Source organism: Cupressus sempervirens, chromosome 7 (assembly GCF_028749045.1).
Source record: "Cupressus sempervirens isolate cs-2001-9-10 chromosome 7, ASM2874904v1, whole genome shotgun sequence".
Lineage (NCBI taxonomy): Eukaryota > Viridiplantae > Streptophyta > Pinopsida > Cupressales > Cupressaceae > Cupressus > Cupressus sempervirens.
This window is the reverse complement of record NC_143124.1, coordinates 189,313,012-189,332,053: the sequence shown is the minus strand read 5'-3', so window position 1 is coordinate 189,332,053 and position 19,042 is coordinate 189,313,012. Positions and strand designations below refer to the sequence as shown.

Sequence of the window (19,042 nt, the reverse complement as noted above, 5' to 3'; positions counted from 1 at the left end):
CGTCACTTAACCCATGTCATAGTATGATACATTATTCAAAGATCAGATATCTAAAAAAATCTATAGGAAGAATTATTGAAGGAAGAAGCCAAGATTAAGGCCACACTTGTAGAAATCCAAGGCATGATTCTTCCAAATATGGATGCATTGTAGAAACACATTGTACATGAAAAGACACTCATCAATGATAACAACTTCTCCATAGCTGATCACATGATGGAATTATCAGCAAAAGTTCAAATTGCATTGCATGCAAGAAAGGTACTCCAAGAAAATTGGGACAAGACAATGGTACTCATTATGAAGGTACATTCTAAATTCTTGTCACATTTTGGTATTAACATATAGATACTATACACCTTTGGCATTTATGTAAAAAAGGTGGAGAAATGAATATGTAGCATTATATGAAAAATGAAGAGATGTAATATGTAAAGAAGGAGAAATATATTATACTCTATTTATATATATATATATCTATAGGAGAGATATACATATGGAGGATCAATGTAGTGTAGTATGGATAAGTAGAAAATATCTTTACAAAAATAATTTTGAAAAATAAAAAAAATAGAATATTTTACCAAGCCATAGGAGATGGAAGTCAAAGTTGAGTTGAAGAAATAGAATGATGGCAAAGGAAGTTTTGACTTATAGTTTTGAATCATCAGTTTTTTTCTTTGATAAGTGTTTTGGTCACTAATGCTAAAGGGGGAGATTGTTTTTGTCAATTAGTTACATTGCTACACAGCTCTCTAGTTGCTACCGAGCTTATCATTTAGTTTGGAGTGTTAACCAAGTGATTTAGTTGTTCCTAAGCTAAGTAGTCAAAATACAGTGTCCACCGAGAACTTGAGTCAGTTTGTAGTGTTTGTCAAGCTACATAGCACTTACCAAGCTTCAAAGATAAAGTTCAGTGCAAACCAAGCATAGCAGAGGCTACCAAGCTAATCAATGGAAGTGAAGAAGATTGTAGTGTTAAAAGAACTCTATAGTGTTAACCAAGTCCAACAGTGTTTGTCGATCTCGGAGAGTTAACAAAGTGGATCTAGTGTTGACCGAGTCATGCAGTGTCAACCTATTGATCCAATTGCTACCAATTTTCTTAAAGTTCACCAGGTCACATAGTGTTGACCAAGTTCAACCAAATTGGAAGTGATTAGTATGGACCAAGCTTCAAGTTCAACTGAGTGCCAAAAATTGCTAAGCATTGATAGTGTTTTTCGTGTATCAGAATATCAACGAGTCTATCTTCAGAATCCGAGTGCAGTTGGGTCAACTTTGTGAATTATGATGAAATTGGTATTTTATTTGACTCCAGTAAGTTATGATTTGGATAGGTATATATGTAATTCATTATATCATATCAAACTATTAATGTGAAGAGAATATAATGAGCAGAAGTGAAAATTAAAGAAAGCTACAAGCAGTATAAGGGACAATAGATATTTATCTATCACAATTAGGTGATCATTGCAATACAAGGAATCTCAACCAACAAATCAAAGTTGAAAATCAAAGATCAACCACTAGTTCATCCTAATAGGTGCATCGGTCAAAACCTTTAATAGGGTAGACTTAACAGTCTTAGCTAAATCTCTTAACCAAGTGCATACTTCACTATATGTTTGTAAATTCTTTAATAAAGTGGATCTTATAGTCCTTATTCCTCCTAATAGGGACAATCACCATAAGTGATCAATTGTAAGCCTTAACAGGTTAACTTTATACTACAGTACTAAAGCTTTTGGGTATCATCCTCACCCCAGTTTTACTTTATGATTGGAAGGTTTCTGGTTCACCACATCTTGTGTCAAATTGTTATGAATGTTTATTTTCCTTCATTCTTTCATGCATGCAATTAGATTAGAAGATTATATGAAGGATTGATTGGTGAAGTAAGATAAAGTTTTATTGGTTCTTGATTCACCCCTCCCCTCTCAGTAACCTTGCCTACCTTAGATTTCCAACAACTAGGATAGGATGCCAAAATAGACAATCCCAAGGTACCCTAGCTAAGAGTTACACATGAAAGCTAATATATAGTAGAAACCACAAGAACTTATATAATATTCAATGTAGATATGACTAGACAATCTTCCATTAACATGCTAGGCATAAGGCCTACGTAGTAGCAACCATAAACATTAAAAATACAACTTGTGAGCTTAAAAGCATGGGATTATATAGCCAAATATTAATGTTTTCCTTCTATCTAAGTTAATTCTACCTATCCTAATCCTAGATCTCAATATATATGGCCAAAAAGACCACAAGTCATCTTGTAAGATAAATTATTACAAAAAAATAGGTCCTTCCCTAAAGGAGAATTCAATGACCTTACAATTGAGAAAAAGAACATCCATGAGGACAACGATGGATCCACATGTGATCCAATAAGAAAAACTCAATTCCATGAAAATCCTTAACACCATATGTAACCCCACCAAGCCCAAATCCACATGTTACTTGAGATACCAAGAAAGAACACACCACAAGCAAAGAGAAAGGATAACTATAGCATATGAAGAAAAAAAATTCTGTGGGCATAGGACAAGGATCCATGGTAGGTTTACATTAAGGAGCCAACAATGAAAAAAGAGAAAAAAATGAATAGAAAGGCATTCTTCAAACAACATATATGAATAAATGAAAGGAAATATTTTTGGTTATTGTATGATTGGAAAAGTACCCAAGATTATCCTACATCAACACTTGATCATGGGGATTCCCCTTTCAATAGAGCATTGTGGGTTACATTGAAATGGTATGAAAATATCAAAATTTACAACATTTATGCTCTAAATTACTATAGAGAGAAATCCTTCTTATGGAATTGGCTTGCCACATCTCCACCAAATGCTCATTGGCTTTTCTATATCATCTATTAGGTGTTGCTGTCAATTCTGTATTAGGTAGAATAAGATATGTGATTTATCTTGTAATCACATAATGGTTGGTGTACAAAAGACATGGTTTTAATGGATTGGAGGGTATGTATAGGATCATGGTGTGCCAAAAAGTGGCGATCTAAAAAATATGTAGTTTTGAAATGCTTCAAAGCATTTCTAATCTATTCCAATTTTTTTCCCACCCATCATGATACCAAACCAGAAAATTAATACCTTTATAAGGCCTAGTATATCTTTGGAATAAACCCTACATGGTCAACTTAAAAAAGTCCCGAAAATGTGTTTTTGGCCTGTTCTTGTGTGTTTTTTACTTCAAACATGTATCTCACAATTGTTTTCGCACCCAAATTTGATGAGATGAAAAGGGTTTCTTAAGAATTATCTTATCTTTCCATAAATGTAACATTTGTCAAATTACAAGTTTAGCAAGTAATTATTACTTATTTTCTAATGGATTTACGTGTAAACTGTTGATTGACACAATGATAGAAAAACAACTATAACTTCCAAATCATACAAATTTTTTGAAATACAAAAGATGCATCACATTTTATGCTTCTTCTAGTATAAGGAAAAATAAATAAAAATTAAATTTTGTAGATTTTTGAATTAGTTAAGGTGGTCAGACATGAGAGTTTTTTAATTTTGAAAACAATATAGTAGAAACTTTATAATTAATTAATTATTTAGAATAAAAATACCAAAAAATATGTGTCACATTTGAGAATTAGTCTAATTATTATATCTAGAATCTTATTAAAAAATATTATCATTCTAGTTTGATTAGGGTGGTCAGATAGATGTCTACTTCTTATTTTTGTTCTAAAATTTTTGTACTATTGCATTAAAATTCAAAATTTTGACCAATCAATTTTTATTTTTTTTAGATAAGGCCTAGTATTTTAGAAGGTAAATTCAATTTCCTAGAGATTATTTTCTCTCAACTTTTTGATAGAAAGTTCATACCAAGTTGAAAATTGTACATCAAGTTAACATAACCCTGATTTTCTGAATTTTCATTGCCACTTAAGGCCATGATCTTGCACATACCCTAGAGATCATTTTGTATGCATGAGTATTTAAAGAAATTTATGTTAGATGCTAATAAGTGATGACTTAGTTAGTATTAATAATTATTTTCATATCCAAGTATTTGGTTGATGTAGTTGAATGATATGTAATGATTATATGACCTCACATTGATTATAGTGATTGAATTTCTTGGAGTCATAGAAGCATGTTGGAAATAGTGAAACACTTTTGAGTATTCCTAATTAGATTAATGTATGAATGTATTTAGAGGCTGATAGAGGTTGTAAAATGATTGATTAGGATTTGGTAATATGCTTTGGTGATCTAGATAAACTAGGAAGTGAACTTCAAATGTAATATTTTTTCTTTAAAGTGGTGGCTACCATAGTTATTAAATTATGTATTTATAATCAATTTGATCAATCAATAAATTAGTAGATCATGAATACTGGGTGCAATTGAGCAGTATCTAAATTATCTACAAGACAATAAAAGTTTGTTCTTAACTAGATCTATACAAGAAAAATATTGATGATATTATTTGATTACTATAACTTATTAAATCATAACATTCTGTCGAAGAATATCACTTAATCAAGTCACTCCTAACAAGGTGAGAAAGAGGTTAATAGGTTTGAAGGTAAAGTCCGGTAAATCTGTGGCTATTTTATTAGAGTAATAAATCCCCTAACAAGGTTAATCCTAATAGGTTAAAGCTCCTAACAAGGCTATAGGTAAATCCCTTATCAAAATGATTCCTAGAATAGGGTTTGGTCCTAATAGGGATAGGCCTTTAACTTGACATACTTTAGAAGAGTGCAAATACTTGTGGGTACACATTCCCACCATGCTTTTTACCAGTAACCAAGGGTTTCCATGATAAAAAACCTTGATGTTTTTGGTCTACTTGTGTGGATGGTTTTTGTTTTGCTTGATTATTTTGTTTCTTGACAAGCTATATTATAATGAACATGGTTCAATGGTTAGTGAAAAGATCTAACTTGAGTTGCACAGTAAAAAAAAGTTTGGATTTGTATAAAAATTGATTCAGCCCTCTCTCAATAATCATGCACCTTATAATAATAATCAAATATATTTGGTGTGAAGGAAAATAATCATCATTGAAGAAGAATTTTTTGAATTAGCTATTGATGGATATAATATCCCATCTACAATACTTGCAATCAAAGAGAATGTACTTACAAATGTAGATCGAAAAATACAACTCCACAAAATTCTATGGTAGGGGCACCATCTCATAAACTAGCAAGGGGTAGGCCATCAAAATAAGACATCAACAAATAGCCATGTGATCTTCATTGAAGGGGAAACACATTTTCATGTGCATCCATATTGGGGTTTTAAAATGGGAAAAATGGGGGAAATATATTGCCTAAATAGTGGGGGGGTGGTTTTGGGGGGTTTCTTTTTAGAATGGAGGTGAGGGTTTATATAGGAAAATGAGTGTGCGGGGTATTGAAGGGTGTAAAAAAGAAGTTTGGACAATATAATTTTAAAATGAGAGGACTCTTTAGTATATTCCACAAATGTACATGCTATTATTCAAGTTCACTAACTTAAACCCCCATGAAAATAACCAAGATCAATTTATAAGACCCTCTTCGAAGCCTAATTATCATTGCCAAAAAATTTATTTGATATAAAAAATGATTATTGAATTTTGAATTTGAAAAATAAAAATAAAAATGTTAACCAGGGTAGATATCACCTTGATTGAATTGTCTATATTCCTCTAAAGAATCAGTATCCCTATTAGCTAGTATATATGTCAAAGACTTAGGTTCAAAATAACAATATTTATATTCATGAAAATTGGGGAACTATAACTAATTTTTCTTCCCCTAAAAATGTAATTGAAAGACTAATTTGGAGTACACTAAAATCAAAGTTCTTGTATTTTTATTATGGAGTGTAGCTCCATTATGAGATCTAATATTTAACAAAATAACTTGGTCCAAGGCCATGAAAATAACCTCATTTTATTCCTTATCATTGGATCAAATTGATACCTTTTTGCAAGATCCTATAGTAAATTTTCCAATATGGGAAAATAGAACAACCCCAACCCATAAATCCATGGATTCCCTCTAAAAACCCCAATATAGTTCACATATGTATGTTTGTTGAGGATTCCATTTAATGCTTTTCCTATCTACATTGTTGGACATTATAACCAAGGATCCTTGAGAAATAAGTAACTTAAGACAAGGCCAATGTTTAAGATTCCAATCATCAGAAGGAAAAAGGAAAAATCATATCTTATCCTTGTACATAAATAAAGGACATAGCCACCTTCGGGATGGATTAATCAATATCAAATGTAACATTATGGATGTGAGATCAAACTTTATTAAATAACCACTATTCTGTTTGGGCCACAAATTTCAATGAGAATAGAATATGTGATGTGTCATGTCCCCTTTTCAAATAATTAAAAAAAGAAAATCTTTGCTAAGGCAGGCAGGCCCAAGAAAGTGAAGTTTCGAAAAAAGGGGGTTAATCTTTGGAAACCGTTGGACTAATAAATGAAAATTATTATTAAAATAAGTTTCATTAACCTCTCTTGGACGTGAGTTACAGTTATGCCCTCTTTTAAGGGGTTTGGAGGCATTTTGGGCTCATTCCAGACTTGATTTTCGCTCATTCTTTGTTATTCTTCAGAGGCTGCCAAACCTGTGGAGAAGGAGACCCAAGAACGGGAGTTTGCAGGTTTCCAGGGAGACCCAAGAACGGGAGTTTGTAGGTTTCCAGGAAGGCTAAGGACGGGAGTTTGAAGCCATTCCATGTGCATGCTCATACAGAGTTTGCCTTTGTGCTGAACAGTGCAGATTTGTGAGTTTCCGGGTGTATTTTTGTAAGAGTTTGGTGTTTCCGGTTGAGTATTTCATATCAGTTTTGGTTGCTGCTGTATTTTAGACTTTAAGCTATTAAAATAGATCTGAATATATATATTGGGACATGATTAAACTTCTGAGATAGATTATTAGTGTTCTTGTGGTGTTTCTGGGCATATTTTGTGCTATTTCGGGAGCCCGATGAGCATAGTTTTGGTCCTACATTTTTGAGCTGTTGTGTAAAGGCTATACGGATCTAGAAATGTCAATTTGTAGGCTGTTATGCTGCTGAAAGTTCTGTAAAAATTTCCATTTTCAGATTTATTAGTAATTGGTGAAGCTGTGAAGCTTTTGGCACAATTTCTGGCATACCCGATTTGGGGTTTCTTGAGAAATTTGGAGGATCTTTGTGATATTAGTTGTTTGATCTTAAAGATCTGATTAAAGGTTGGAAATATCATGTAAAATCAGAAAAGGGACATTTCAGTGGTATCAGAGCCATGATCTTGCCAGCCTGAGGGTTTGTAGAAGTTGCAGAAGTTTGCATGTCAATTTTGACAACTACCCAGATCTTGCATGTCAGTTCTGACAACTACCCAGATCTTGCATGTCATAATTTGGTGGTTGCATGTTGCTTCTAATCAGTTGCATGTCCAAATCTATGGTTGCATGCTACTTCTAATCATTTGCATGTTAGTTCTTGGTGTTTGAAGAAGTTATATCCTATTGGGGTTACACTCTACTTTATCCAGAATGGACAGGTATAGTACAGAGTCTCAGAGGAAACGATCTTGGACAGCTGATAGCCAGAGTCAAAACAGTAGAAAGGATGGTTATTTAGACATTCGAGATAAAATTATGAAAATAAGCCATGACATGTCTAAACAGTTGGTTGAGCACCACCGCATAAATGACATGTTATCTGACCCAGCTAAGGTGGATAAGTTGACTGGATTTCTATTTGGCAGATTTTCTCACAGGACAGATGAAACAATTCCCAAGAACTTGCATGAGGAGTTTGAGAAACTAGCTGATAGCCAGGTAGAGGTCTTAGATTCTACTCTACCACAGCAGGTGGTGGGAAAGGATATTACACAGATTGATAGTAACGGTCAACTTGATACTCAAATTGAGACAATTGTTTACAGGTCGTCAAAGGGTGATGCCACAGGTATTCAGGATGGTATAGTTACAACAGGCAGTGACTACAGTATAGTGGGTTCAGATGATGATTATGAGGATGTTGTTGTGCAGGATGGTGAGATACCTGGTAGAGATGAGCAGACATTGAGCATTCATGACTTTGCTGAGAAAGAGTACCAGACACAGTTAGATGCTTCATCACATGAGGTTGAGGCTGGTAGTACTTCACATGATTTGTCCAGCCAGCTAAAGGTGAACAAAGATAGTAGTGTGACTTCATTATCTCATCATGACAGGTATGTGGAGTTAGTTGGTATTGGTCATATTACTCAGGTGAGGAGTTTGATTGAGTTACCAGTTGATTCTAGTTTACGGATATGGACTCGAGATTGTTATATTGGCATTTGGGATTCAGTTGACTGGAGATCTTTAACACTTTTTGGTAGCAGTGTTTGTTTGGGTGCTATCATGGATTTGATTAGCAGATTACACGATGTTGTCTTTTCTTGTGCCAGTATCTTGTCTCATGTTGGTATTAGTTTTTATACACCAATGTTGGGCTTTGTTCATATATCCAGTCGGCCATACTTGCTGGAATGTGTTGATGATATTTCATATTTGGCAGTGTGTATAGATGAGTCCCAGGATCATATTGGCATTGATGACATCCAGAAGGATGCAGTGGGCAATTTTGAAGACTTAGTTTCCTTGGGTATAGAGGAGTTGGACAGCAATGCTAATGTTTTTGATACTCTGTATGTTGATATGAGCTTTAGATTTGATTCACAGGATATGGATGGTAATACTCTAGAGACTAGTAACTTTGAGGACACTCCTTCAGACAGTGCATTAGAGGAGGCTTGTAGGAGACAGTCAAACCAGTGCCATCATGTGTCTAATCAGTTGAGAGTTAGTGACCAAGACATTGCTATCACTTGCCAACATTTTGATGCTGCTCGTCAGTTGTTAGCAGTTTATGGATGGGGTTCTCCTACTAGTGATGAGCAGGGAGGAAGTTATCTTTCCTTGACAGAGATCCACTCTTTATGGGAGGCTATTCAGATTTTGAGACCGAATTATATGCAGTTGGTAGCCGACAGAGATTATCTTATGGAGTGGGGCAGTACAGCATATGATGCATTGTTGGCCAAGGAAGATGAGGTGAGTGAGCTTACTGAGCAGCTTGAGGTGACTTCTGAGATTCTTGAGAGTACACAGTTGGCTCTCAAGGAGTCACAGTTTCATTTGGCTAAGGTGACCATGGAGTTAGAGCAACTACAGTCTTTACCTGATTCTATACAGTCACAAGCTGTGGTGTTTGGTGATCCGAGGATGTCCATGGTCGAGATTGTTAGAGACAGTGGAGATGGGGATGCATCCATCCTTGATACTAACATTGGCATATCAGGTTCATTCCCACTAGAGTCAGGTTCAATTGAGTTGGGTGCTATAGCAGATTTTTGTGGAGTGCCTGACATGGTGGTGACCTCTAGTACTAATGGCACGAAGACTAGAGATGTTGTATCAAAGACCATGTGTGACGTTGGTGAGCTGATAGTTGGCATGGTTCCTACTAGTAATACTACTCCCTTTGCAATGTCTTTAGAGGTAGTAGTCAGTTCCAACTTGGTTAATGATCGATTGCAGTTAGTTACATCTGGATTGCAGTCTGAGCCACTGACTGAGATTGGTGCATTCTATCGGCATTACACTGTGAGGTATGCTCATCTATCTACCTTTGATGACCATGTTGATAAGATGATGATACAGAGATGTACTTTGGTTCCTAGTGCTTATCATCAGTTATGGGATAGTTTGATGCCTCGGGATGAGAGTTGTGATGGGCATGACATGGTGATAAGTCCTGCAATTGACAAGTTGATAATACATGACTTAGAGCAAGAGTTTTGGAGTGATTCTTTAGCAGGTGTTGTTATTGATTCTACTCCTTTGGCTATGACATCTCTTGACTTAGCTAGTGATCAGTCACAGTGGGTTGTATCACTTCTTCATGTGTATGGGAGTTATGGTTATGAGATAGTGGCCGATGATTTGCAAAGTTGTGTTGACTGCAGGAGTTGTACAGTGTGTGGATTCTCCATACTTGGTACAGTTTCATTCAAGAGGGTTCACCATTGTTGCAGAGTTGGATTGTACATTCCATATAGGCCAGTGGGATGCGTTGATGGTATTTACTGTGTTGGTAGTTTGATTTGTCCACTTTACTTGGGTTCTGATGTTCTAAGAGTTTGTGCCTCATGGGTTTTTGATTGTGGTAGTGGTGATTTCAAAGTTTGGTTGAGCTATAATTGTCAATTTGATTATGGATTCCTCTTGGTCATATTGCAGAGGATATTGCAGGAGCCTGTGTTAATTGGTAGTAGTATAGTTCATGACTACATTTGGGATCCAGGTGGATTGATTGGTTTATTGTTCAGCCATTGCTTGAGGACAAGCAATGATTGGGAGGGGAGGACTTGTCATGTCCCCTTTTCAAATAATTAAAAAAAGAAAATCTTTGCTAAGGCAGGCAGGCCCAAGAAAGTGAAGTTTCGAAAAAAGGGGGTTAATCTTTGGAAACCGTTGGACTAATAAATGAAAATTATTATTAAAATAAGTTTCATTAACCTCTCTTGGACGTGAGTTACAGTTATGCCCTATTTTAAGGGGTTTGGAGGCATTTTGGGCTCATTCCAGACTTGATTTTCGCTCATTCTTTGTTATTCTTCAGAGGCTGCCAAACCTGTGGAGAAGGAGACCCAAGAACGGGAGTTTGCAGGTTTCCAGGGAGACCCAAGAACGGGAGTTTGCAGGTTTCCAGGAAGGCTAAGGACGGGAGTTTGAAGCCATTCCATGTGCATGCTCATACAGAGTTTGCCTTTGTGCTGAACAGTGCAGATTTGTGAGTTTCCGGGTGTATTTTTGTAAGAGTTTGGTGTTTCCGGTTGAGTATTTCATATCAGTTTTGGTTGCTGCTGTATTTTAGACTTTAAGCTATTAAAATAGATCTGAATATATATATTGGGACGTGATTAAACTTCTGAGATAGATTATTAGTGTTCTTGTGGTGTTTCCGGGCATATTTTGTGCTATTTCGGGAGCCCGATGAGCATAGTTTTGGTCCTACATTTTTGAGCTGTTGTGTAAAGGCTATACGGATCTGGAAATGTCAATTTGTAGGCTGTTATGCTGCTGAAAGTTCTGTAAAAATTTCCATTTTCAGATTTATTAGTAATTGGTGAAGCTGTGAAGCTTTTGGCACAATTTCTGGCATACCCGATTTGGGGTTTCTTGAGAAATTTGGAGGATCTTTGTGATATTAGTTGTTTGATCTTAAAGATCTGATTAAAGGTTGGAAATATCATGTAAAATCAGAAAAGGGACATTTCATGATGATCCAAATGAATCAAAACAATGAGGCATATTAAATGAAATATCAATTCTTAAAATGTTCTAGTTCAAGGTTCCATTTATGGGAGCATGCCAATTTAATTTAGTTATAACAAATACTAACAGCTTGAGAAAATGACCGTTGAAGTAAAATGTGAGCAATTGATTCTAGGGAAGAGCCACAAAAAATACAAGCAAATATAAGACCAATGACCAATCTATCATACTAGAAAGAATTATATTTTATAGAGACAACTTAGAGAAGGAACCATCCTTGGGATTTTTTTGGGTCACAACATAAATTTTCAGGCAATCAAGATATTGAATCTAGGGAACACGTGAGCAATATCCATATTTGGCATTATGAACACTCAATTTAGATTAAAGACGAACCAATTCATCCCAAAGATCCTGAAAACAAAATATTTATATATTCATATTTTGATAAAAGAACATCTTTCAACTGTACAACAACATGTATATTGACTAAGGACTTCCAAGAGGTCTCAAGTTACCGATCCCCATTATTAATGAAGAGTAATCACTTACATAGATCCCTTACAATTCCTTTAAGATATTAGCAAGAGGATCCTAGGATTTGATTTGATTTAAAGGTCTATGATCATTATGGATGAGCCCAGTTAAATGAGGGAGGATAAAGTACCAACAAGATGAGATGAAGTTCTAGATTTTGGATCCTTACAAAGAGAAGTAACTATAGAAATTATTTCAAAATCTTGATAACTCAAATATCTATCCCTCATTATATTAGTGTATTTTGAAATACTTTTGAACCTATTTACCTTAATAAAAAAAGTCATTTTCTATATGATAATAAACATTAATGATTTTTTATAATCAACTATTAAAAAAATATAATGATAATATTTTCTTTTATGTTATATTAAATTAATTATATAATATAATTGTTTCTTTAAACTTTAGCTTCGTATTTTAATTTTTGCTTGAACACCTATATTTGCTTGTCATTCGCCTTCTTTAAAATGTTATATTATTATTTTTAAACTAATATTAAATATTAAATATACTTATGAATCTAAAGATTTAACAATCATGTATATCTCAATTCATTAAATATTCAATAACGAATACAATAGCTATTATATCAGGTAATTAAAAATTACAATTTAGTAAATTAACTCAGCGATATCTTTTTCAATTCAAACCCTTAACAAATTTAATATAATGATAATATCAATCAATCTATGTCCTTTCTCATACGTCCTATGTAAGCATATGTCAGACCTATATTTGCTTGCCTTTCACCTTCTTTAAAATGTTATATTATTATTTTTAAACTAATATTGACTATTAAATATACTTATGAAACTAAAGAATAAACAATCATGTATATCTCAATTCATTAAATATTAAATCATGTAAAATAAGTCAGCGATGTCTTTTTCAATTCAAACCCTTAACAAATCTAATATAATCATAATATCAATCAATCTACGTCCTTTCTCATGGTTTACAACAAGCTTTTATTTTTCTTGCTTTTTTAATTAATTATTTGTTTTCTACACACGTGTCTGGTGTATGCTTAGGTTGGTCCCTTTCCTGTGACTTACTGCACGCGTGGAAAAATCAGGGTGTCTAAAATCAAATCGGCATTTTACTGTTTTTAAAAATTAAATTAAAAATTATTTTAAAACTATAATTTAAATTTAAATTTATTTTAAAATTGCCATTTTGATGCCGAACGCAATGTACTGAGGTGGGTCTGGGTCTGTGAAAAGCCCTGCTCTACCATCTTTAGGCTTCTAGATTCTCTGGATATAGAAATATTCTATTTCTGAACCCCCTAAATTACTGGTGTTTGGCTTTGAACGCATTTGATTCACAATCTCTGTTCAGCTTTAATGTACCACCTCTGACTAATATCATCAATTTGAAACGTGACATCTGTGATTGTTCGCCATTTGTAAAACTCATTTGGTTTTTCTCTTATTTCTTCAGATTGACCGATAATGGAAAAGTTATCTGCAACCCCTTTCCGGGGAATCGTGAAAGACATCAAGGAAAGGTTGCCCTGTTACCAACAAGATTGGCTCAATGGACTTAATTCGGGGCTCAGGTATAAATCGAATTCTGTAAATGCTTTTGTTTTATATTTTTAGAACAATGTGTATGGATTATAAACCTTAATGGATTAAACATCCAACGAACCTAGATTCTTATCTCATGTCAAACGGGACAGTAGATTTTGTTTTGGGGATCTATTTATCATCCATTGTTGTTTTTCTTTCTTTTGTTGTGGAATGTGTATTCTGACTAGAAAATTGTCTTTCCAATGTTCTCGAATTTTGTTTCTCTGTACTGATTTTTTCTGACCCAAGAGCTCTGTTACGTGAAACAATGCGGTATTGTGCCCTAGAAAGTCATGTTATAGCTCTGCCTATTATTCGTTAAAAGTATTCCCGTCTGTCTATATGCATATATGCATAGATATACCGATATAAACACGTGCGACAGTATTGCATTGTTCCTTTCCCCAAAATATCCATTTCAATTCGATTATATTCTTGTCCCACGTAGATGCGGATATAATTTGTTCTTGTTCGTGCAGAATTCTCGCTCCAACGACCTATATTTTCTTTGCTTCTGCTCTTCCTGTTATAGCATTTGGCGAACAACTCGACAAAGCCACAGGTGAGAATTGGGTTAACAACTATATCTTCCATTTGTATTAAAATATGCTTAATCGCCTTTTATGGATGCCCTGTTTTTAGACATTGGACCAGTGAATTTAAATTTGTTTGATTTTAAATACTTTCTCGAAAACATACGGAGATTCATCACACGTTTTTATTTGCAGATGGCACCTTAACCGCAATTCAGACAGTGATTTCTACTGGCTTATGCGGAATTATTCATTCTTTGATTGGTGGACAACCCCTATTGATTCTTGGAGTTGCAGAACCGACAGTTCTTATGTATACATATATGTATAATTTCGCCAAAAATAGGGATGATTTGGGAAAGAGATTGTTTCTCGCATGGGCAGGATGGTAAATATGAATAATCACAGTATTAGAGAATTCATATAGCGTAGTAGGATCTGGAATATGATCGTCTAATGGATCATTTTAAGGGAAAAGGTATTTTTGAATTCGACTGTTTAAAACCCTAATTGACGGAAGACATGTATTGTAGGGTTTGTGTGTGGACGGCACTGCTACTATTTGTTCTTGCGATTTTCAATGCCTGCACGGTCATCAATAGATTTACAAGAGTAGCCGGAGAGCTCTTTGGCATGTTAATTGCTGTATTATTCCTGCAAGAAGCTATCAAGGTAAATGAAGTTTTCCGATGTAATCTGTCATGAAGATTCCAGTTCTTACTGATTTCCTTTTTCTATTCGGACCTCAAAAAACTTTTAGCAACCTGTAAACATCAGGCACACCAATTATTTACATCCTTCCTATTAGAGAAAATATGTTAAGGGTATAAATATTGTCAAATTCCGTATATGATCCCAGCCGCATCTCTCATGCTACATGGCCTTTTTATACAACAACTGATACCTAATGTGTTCTTTGTAACTTATTCAATTTAACGAACTGACGTAGGGCCACTAGGCACAATTCATACTTAAAAATATCTTTTATTTCTTTATAACATGATAAAATCCTGTTTGTAGGGTATGGCAGAAGAATTCCGTATACCTGAAAATGTTAATCCCAATCTTGAGCAATTCGAATTTCCATGGCGTTTCTCAAATGGCCTATTTGGAATTGTTTTGTCTTTTGGCCTATTGCTCACATCGTTAAAAAGTAGAAGAGCTAGATCATTCAAATACGGCACAGGTAATTTAAATTTTTCTTCAAATTTTTAATATGAGATATGGTTCGAGAAAACGTTTCCTGCTTAAAGTGGTAAGCAATGAACTCTTTTGTGAAACAGGCTTTTTGAGAAGTTTCTTAGCAGATTATGGAGTACCTGTGATGATTGTTTTGTGGACAGCAATCTCATACAGTGCAAATGATAGTGTGCCTGTTGGTATTCCTAGAAGGCTTAATAGCCCTAATCCCTGGGCTCCTGGAGCTTCATCTAACTGGAGCGTGGCTAAGGTAGGTTGAGGCTCACCCTTTCTATGGGGGATTCACAGACCTCTAGTTTTTTAATTGCTCTATCCTTTATTTTAATCAATAGTTCTGATTTTGACTGGTGGTTCTTCATACAACCTATTTTGGCAGGACATGCATAAGGTGCCACCGCAATATATTTTAGCTGCATTTATCCCTGCTATTATGATTGCAGGGCTTTACTTCTTTGATCACAGTGTAGCAGCTCAATTGGCTCAACAAAAAGAGTTCAATTTGAGAAATCCATCAGCTTACCACTATGATTTATTTCTGTTGGGCATCATGGTTTTTACCTGACCCTTCTCCTTGTTCAAGTTTCAATGTCTGTGTGTTGTTCTGTATCTGGATCTTATATCTGAGTTCCTAACTTTCTGCAGGTCATAATGTGTGGAATGGTTGGAATTCCTCCATCAAATGGTGTATTGCCACAATCTCCAATGCATACAAAGAGCCTTGCTACTCTGAAAAGACAGGTCTCTTATTGACTTGTTAGTCATCCTTCAATATTGAATCTGCGCATTCATAGAGCCACTTCTATTATCTCCAACTAGTATATTATGTTGGCAGCCTCAAATTGCATATTTTTTAAATTCCCGTGCATCCTCTCATTGTTGAGCCTGTAGAAATTCATTTTGGATATGTTTAAAGCACTCACAATTGAGTTTTAAGCTGATTCTTGATTCTGATATTGGCAAATTGCCTTTTATTTAAACTGAAGTACATTTTTTGCTCCCCCGCTTACACCAAGTTTGCTGGCTCTGAATTTAAGAGGTAATACAAGACATTTGGTTGCAGATAGTGCGCAAAAAATTGGTCGCAAGTGCAAAGAAAAGCATTGAGCAACAAGCTACTCTGACAGAGATTTATGGCAAGATGCAACAAGTATTTCAACAAATAGAATTGAAAAATATGCAGCCACTAACAGGCTCGGTATGTTAACTGAATTTGAAATCTTTTGTATTATTTTCAATGTTTGGATATCCTTACACTTGCTATGATGAGAGCTATTTTGTGTCTGAATGGTTTACAACCGTTCAGGACATCTATGTAACATCATTTGTTTTCAAATGGCTGTAATTATTTTAAATGCAGATGGCCGCCAACAATGAAAATCATACAAAAAACTTATGTTTGAACATTTTAAATAACCTTTCCAGTGAACCAGAATAGAATTACCAAAATGAATTTATCTCATAGAGGTTGATATTTTGCAATTTTCTTTTGGTCAAATGTAGATTGCCATATTGTTGTCAAGACCATAATGTCTTATGACGTTTAAACTGGAACCTGATGTTACTGTAATCTATATTCACAGATATATGCCATTTTTTATTAGAACGATTGTTTACCCTGTCATGTCTACTGAAAGGCCTCTTGTTTGCCTCTTTTGCTCTGCAGTCATTAAAAGACTTGAAAGAGCTCAAACATTTGGACACTGAAATGAATGGGCATGCTTTTGATCCTGAAAGATATGTTGATGAATTACTTCCAGTTAGAGTCAAAGAGCAACGGATGAGCAATTTGATGCAGTCCATTCTTGTGGTTGCCTGTGTTGGTATCATGCCTGTTATAAAAAAGATCCCTACATCAGTATTGTGGGGCTATTTTGCTTACATGGCAATTGAGAGTTTACCTGGTAATCAGTTTTGGGAGAGGTTCCTTATATTATTCATTGCACCATCACGGAGATATAAGTGCGTCTTAAACATCTTTACTTCATTTTTCTTTGGTTTTGTTCATTCCTTTGGCTTCTTACTATTTGTTTTAACATGCTAACTCATGAAAAGTTTGCCTGAAATGAGATGGAAATTCATCAATTTTTAAATCTAAAATTTTATGTGCTTTTCATTCAACATAATAAGTGGTTATGAAAAACTAAACTCTTTGAAATGACTTCTTTGCAGAGTACTTGAGGATGTCCATGCTTCATTTCTTGAAACAGTACCATTCAAGACTATTGCTAAATTTACATTGTTACAGTTTGTTTACTTATTGTTATGCTTTGGTATTACAAAGATACCAATAGCAGGGATACTCTTCCCTCTTCCTTTCTTTTTGCTTATTTCAATCAGACAGTACATTCTTCCAAAGCTATTTGAGCTTCAGTACCTAAGTGAATTAGATGCAGCTGTATATGAGGAGAGTGAAGCCCTTACTCATCGCCAGAGTTTCAATTTGAGTGTAATTGCCTTAACTCTCAGAATCTTACATCAGTACAATCCTTTACTTCCTTTTCTTGATTTTGTCTCCAGTATTGGATTCTCTCCTAAGTACTTATACTTTGGTTTCTCTTCACTGAAATATACAGGAGCGGCATCTTGATGGCACAGATATATTGGAAGGCATCAATGAGAATGTTGATGATGCTGAAATTTTGGATGAAATAACTACCAGGAGCCGTTGTGAATTAAAACACCGACCTGTAAGATATGATTTGTTTTGGATTGTTTTTTCTTGAAAAATATGCCATAGATCATTTTGAGGATTGAAAAAGTGGCTTTAGAATCCATTGTAAGTGTGTGATGAAAAGTAGTTAGCAGCAGAACAGATAGGAATTTTGACTGATGGCGTGAACATGTTTTTCATTGAACAGAGTCACACTGAGGATTAGAAGTGAATGAAATTACGAGGTATGTTGAAATTGCAATCAAGGGTCTAGTGAGAGATATTGGTCTCTATAGACAATTCCCACTGCATCTGCATCGACTTTAACTGGAATGTATCCAATACACATGTTAGAAACATGTTCCTTAAAGCAGCCTTTCTCTATTGAACCATGGCAAATCAAATTCGTCATTGATTTTCTAGATATCACTGAATATTGTTTCTTCACTGTCCTTGCAATTAGAAAAGCCTCTCTACTGAAGCTTTTATTCCAGAGGGGGAGCTTTCATGTTGTTTTGTACTAATTACAAGTAAGAGCCCTGTAAACAGTAGGCTTGGTCCCTGATCAATGTGATGGATGCCAAGTCTCAGAACATTTGTTCTTTATTCTCGTTTTTCATGAAAGCTAACTTGAATTCTGTAATATTAAAACTATGCAGGTGCCATGTCACAATCATGCATTTATCATTCAAAATTTATGAACATTCTATTTGTGTTGCAATGGCCCAGATAGATGTTGCAAGGTTTTTATGAAAAAACACAAAGTTATCTTACTTTCAAGCCATTAGAATGTTGTTCAATACAAACTGTCTTCAAACTAAAAGATGATTGGCAATGGTCACATGTACATCAGATTATGTTATTATAGCGTGTCCGATGGCACAACAGAGTTGGTTCTATCTAATGCTTGCCAATTGTGCAACAAACAACAATGCAAAATTCTTACCAATTTTAATTGCAAAATTCTTATCTGGAGAAACATGCAGCAGTCTAATTTTTGGGCCATCGTAAGGTTAATATAATCTGTTTTAAAAATAGTAAATGACTGGGAATGGTCACATGTACATCAGACTGTACTACGATTGTGTTGTTCAATACAAACGGTTTTAATAACCACAATGGCCGCCGATGGTCAAATGTACATCTGGGTCTATGGTATTATAATGCAATTATTGGTATAATAAAATTGACTATACTCAGTGGTTGCTAAATGTGT

General features: G+C 34.7%; 1 protein-coding gene and 1 pseudogene across 1 annotated transcript; both read left to right on the top strand.

The window, feature by feature from the left end:
- Positions 1-1,287, top strand: part of LOC149546132 (boron transporter 1-like) — a 40,821-nt pseudogene extending 39,534 nt beyond the window's left edge.
- An 11,775-nt stretch (positions 1,288-13,062) lies between these two features.
- LOC149546131 (boron transporter 1-like) lies at positions 13,063-18,547 on the top strand. The gene is made up of 14 exons (XM_089791019.1): positions 13,063-13,217; positions 13,313-13,430; positions 13,923-14,005; positions 14,172-14,364; positions 14,510-14,648; positions 14,997-15,162; positions 15,260-15,426; positions 15,553-15,726; positions 15,819-15,914; positions 16,237-16,371; positions 16,840-17,135; positions 17,346-17,622; positions 17,750-17,863; positions 18,035-18,547. The coding sequence occupies exons 2-14, from the start codon at positions 13,324-13,326 to the stop codon at positions 18,050-18,052; spliced, it is 1,965 nt and encodes a 654-aa protein (XP_089647145.1). The 5' UTR covers positions 13,063-13,217; positions 13,313-13,323; the 3' UTR covers positions 18,053-18,547.
- Positions 18,548-19,042: the final 495 nt, after the last annotated feature.